Source organism: Saccostrea cucullata, unplaced genomic scaffold (assembly GCF_032062105.1).
Source record: "Saccostrea cucullata isolate Sc308-1 unplaced genomic scaffold, CSIRO_AGI_Scuc_v1 ctg14615, whole genome shotgun sequence".
NCBI classification, from domain to species: Eukaryota; Metazoa; Mollusca; class Bivalvia; order Ostreida; family Ostreidae; genus Saccostrea; species Saccostrea cuccullata.
Genome location: NW_026919575.1, coordinates 218 through 4,403, shown reverse-complemented (window position 1 = coordinate 4,403; position 4,186 = coordinate 218). Strand labels below are relative to the sequence as shown.

The following is a 4,186-nucleotide window of genomic DNA, read 5'->3' as shown; positions in this document are numbered from 1 at the left end:
TGATGTTTTTATTATTTTTTAATAAGTTTCATGCAATTATGATTTTAAACAACTTCATGATCTATCAGGAGCATGTAGTAGAAATAGGCCAGTGCATTTCCTGATCGTATGTCATAATGTGAAATTAGGTTGGATTAGACTACAACACCAAAACGCCCGAAAATAGGTCACAATTTCTTTCTGGCTTTAATTTTATTCTGTGACCACATGAAATTTTCATATAGTATGTATTGTTTTAATCATTAAATTATATTTTTGTGCTATTTTAATACCCCCCCCCCCCCCAAAAAAAAAAAAAAAAAAAAAAAAAATAAAAATAAAAATGTAACAAGATTATATACTTTGTATTAAATTTTTTCAGTTTCAAAATGCTTCAAGAAAGTTCTCTCCCACCCTCAACCAGGCCATATTAGTGCTGGATGGAACATATAAATATGTTCAAAAGAGTTCACAGTTTTCCTTTTAAAGGCGGTCATACAGTTTGCAAAAACAAAGGTGAGAAATATCAAATATATAATTAAAAATGATTCTTTAATTTAGGTGGCATATACCAAATGTCTTGCTATGTTTATCAGATTGTAGTCTGCAAAAACTCTGTATAACCTTGCCCATAACTTTTGATTGGTTAAAGTTAGGACTTTTGTATTTCAACACATGAATTAATGCAACTTACTTGAAATTTTATCATAGTACAATTTTGCAAATTAGTTTTCATGGAAAGAAAACATTTGTAGCTATTCAAAATTTGTTTAAAATGTCATGTAAGTTATAATTGTAAAATTGAAATTTTTTAAACTATGAATTCATAATTATTGAATATTGAATGATAATTTATACATTGGCGTCGGAAGCAAATTGAAAGTGGGGAGGTTAAGTGTAATAAAATTTTTTTTTACCTTCAAAAAGACCTGACAAGCAAAAAAAAAAAAACAAACAAAAAAAAAAAAAAAAAAAAAAAAAAAGGAAATGTCCATTTCCAAAAGTCAAAAATCCTATTTCGTGGGGGGTGGGGGGTAGGTTCGAACTTTAGTACCTAATATTTCTCCAAACACCAATACTTTACCCATTTTTAGCCTATACTGCGAGGTGTCTGTGGAAAGTGGGGGGGGGGGGGGGCTAAACCTACGAAAAAAGGTTCTATGTATATACTAAGTATATATTTGGAAAAAAAAGTGGGGGGGGGGGCTAAAATTTGTTTAAAATTCCCCCGGTTCCGACGCCTATGTTATATACAGACATCTACTGAAACCAATGATGATTGTCACAACCACAGGTTATATCATAGCTGCCATTGGACCGTATTTAGCCGACGGAAAGAATTCTGATGCAAACATTTTAAAACACATCATTGGTACGGACACTCAAGAAATTAAGACTTGGCTCCAGGAGGATGATATCATGATAGTGGATAGGGGTTTTAGGGATTCTGCTGGAGTGTTGGAAAATCTGGGAATTCATATGGAGATGCCTTCTTTTTTACAAAAAGGCCAGAGGCAACACTCCACAGAGGATGCCAATAGCTCTCGTTTGATCACAAAGGTACTTTTCTACATGTATTATGCACCCAGTAAATGAATAATGATTGATTATAGACATATGAATAAGATATGCCTGAATGTTTTGGTATATTAACAGAGATTATTAATTTTTTCCTATAACAGATAAGATGGGTGGTAGAATCAGTAAATACAAGAATTAAGACATGGTGGTATAGTTGGCAAGGAAACTCCCTAATTCCCAGATCCCATATGTTGGTGACTATGTGCGAATAATAAGTGCAATCTGCAACAAATACAGGTACTCTTCATAGCTAAAATTTAAAAAGTTTGCTACTGCCTAAACAAGTTTTTAATTTCTATTATGAAAAATTCAATTAAAAATACATTGTAATTATTCTGAAAAAAATGTTTTAGGCCCCCTCTAGGCAGTGGAGATGAAGAGAATGATTTCCAGATTGCAACAAAGATGCGATACCTCTCTACCCAGACAAATCAGCTGCAGACAGAGGTAGAGTCAGACAATCTAGTGAAGAAGCGATATAGTTGGAGGAAGATTGATGATGAGGAGACCACCATTACCGACTTTCCAAAGTATACAGAGGAAGAAATTCGGGAATTGACTCTTGGTGTGTATCAAATTAAATTGGCAAAATTTTACACCCAGGAACATGTGAACCAGGATGGATTTGAGATATGGGTTGATCAGTTCAAGCCAGGCCTCCTTGCTGCCAAGATCCAAAGTAGACATATCTCAAGCAAATGCTATCTGTGCTGGATTAGGTTTGAGGATGGTGTCGTGACCTCTTGGTATTGCCGTTGTAAGTCAGGAGCGCGAGTAGTTGGAACTTGTGCACACATTGCCAGTGTTATTTGGTACTTGTCCTTTGCTAGGTACTCTGATGTGATCAACCTTGAATTAGGCAAGAACTGGCTAGACAATGTATGTGATGCAGCGGACATTCCAGAGATAGTTGATGAAAGTGACAGTGAAACTGAAGCCACTGAGGAATAAAGACAAGAAAGCTTTAACTTACTGATTGTGTATTTTCAAATTATGTATTATTCATTTAGATTGACAGGTTTATTGGAACTTTTTCTTGTGTCCATTATTAAAATGTATAAAAGTTAATAATTTCATATACATGTATAGTTCTTTGAACAGTGTAAGTGTTATGTCCGCAGCGGTTATAGGCATGTTATCTCCTTTTTTCTGATATTTTTGTTTATAATGTTTTAATATAGTTTGCTAAATATGTAATAATTTTAAATTTTCAGAGCTAAAAAATACAAATACATTGCAAACTGTTTCTGTATTTGATGTTTTCGTAGTTGAACTCACATTAATGGATCAGAACTTGTTTTATGTTTAAAATGATGATTTGTATGTACAGCTACAATTTGAACAGTTTGACATTTTTCAATATTTAAAATAAAACAACAAAAGAAAGTCATCTCATATTTTACAAAGTTTTAGAAGATAATTATATATTTCAATAGAAATGAAATAGTATTATTATGTGAATTTATGTCATTTGTTTTGTACAGCTTTGCAAGTTTCCTGTTGGTAAGTTAGGAAAATGTTTGAATTAATTCTTTGTCAGTGGTGCACATTCAAAGATCAAGTTAATGTGCAAAGTCATCATAAACCAAAAGAAACTGCTTAATTGTAATTGATATCATTATATCCTGCTCATATAATTTCTTTATTTTTAATTTTGCTGTACATAGTTATCTTTTGTACGAAGAGAACCTAATACTGTTTTAAATTGTATTATTTTACCTCAAAAGGGTGATTTTTTGCTTTTTAACATTGTATTTTTAACTATAGTGCAAAAAGGTAAAAATAAATGCTTAAGAAAGTAATATTGCCTCATTTATTTTTAAAGATCCTTTAAAAACTATATTTTAAGGATCTTTTATCAGTCATGATCTATGATTTAAACATTACTGGAAAAAAAATTGAATTGATTTGAGGAGAAAAATAGACTGCAAATTATGCACAGAATTGACTGCAATTATGATATTTAGATATACAAAGATATTGAGAGTCATTTGTTCTTCAAAAAACTTTCTTTTTGTGCAATATTATTCTTAAAGTAAACAAACAATGTAATTTAAACAGTTAAATATCAATTTTTTCCTATAACATATATTGAAACATTAAACTAATGTTATTAAAATGTTCTTAATTGATGGTAAAAATGACGTCACCATGGTCACAGTGCTCAAATCAGTAAAATGCAATAAAATACACCCCATCTTCAGAGGGTCATTTCAACTTAACTATAAAAGATAGATGGAAATTGTTAATATATTTATAAAGTGTACATCCTGAAGTCATATTTATCTAAATTATTTTCAATTTTCAAAGAAAGGCCGATTTTTCTTACTAACATACTTGGCTCTCTTTCATTAGTGAGAAATCTCTTTTTGTAAGAGGGATATCTCTTCCACTTAAACAAATATCGCTTTCTCCTTGCAAGATATCTCTTTCGTGAAAAGAGATATCTCTGAACGTTAAAGAGATATCTCTTTCTCTGAGAGAGATATCTCTTTTACTTTGGGAGATATCTTCCGAAGTTAAAAAGATATCTCTCAAAGTAAGAGATATCTCTCAAAGTGAAAGATATTTATTTCAAAAGTGTCCAAAAGAGATATCACTCAAGCAAAAAGAAATATCTCTTTAT

At 31.4% G+C, this 4,186-nt stretch overlaps 1 protein-coding gene across 2 annotated transcripts; it reads left to right on the top strand.

Moving 5' to 3' along the window:
- The first annotated feature begins 312 nt into the window (after window positions 1-312).
- LOC134233696 (uncharacterized) lies at window positions 313-3,283 on the top strand. 2 transcript variants are annotated; one of them, XM_062715686.1, is made up of 4 exons: window positions 313-495; window positions 1,236-1,539; window positions 1,662-1,797; window positions 1,914-3,282. In XM_062715686.1, the coding sequence occupies exon 4, from the start codon at window positions 1,966-1,968 to the stop codon at window positions 2,509-2,511; it is 546 nt and encodes a 181-aa protein (XP_062571670.1). In that variant the 5' UTR covers window positions 313-495; window positions 1,236-1,539; window positions 1,662-1,797; window positions 1,914-1,965; the 3' UTR covers window positions 2,512-3,282. The 2 variants fall into 2 exon arrangements, with proteins under 2 accessions (XP_062571670.1, XP_062571679.1); XM_062715695.1 differs by lacking the exons at window positions 1,236-1,539; window positions 1,662-1,797 and having other exon boundaries at window positions 1,914-3,283.
- Window positions 3,284-4,186: the final 903 nt, after the last annotated feature.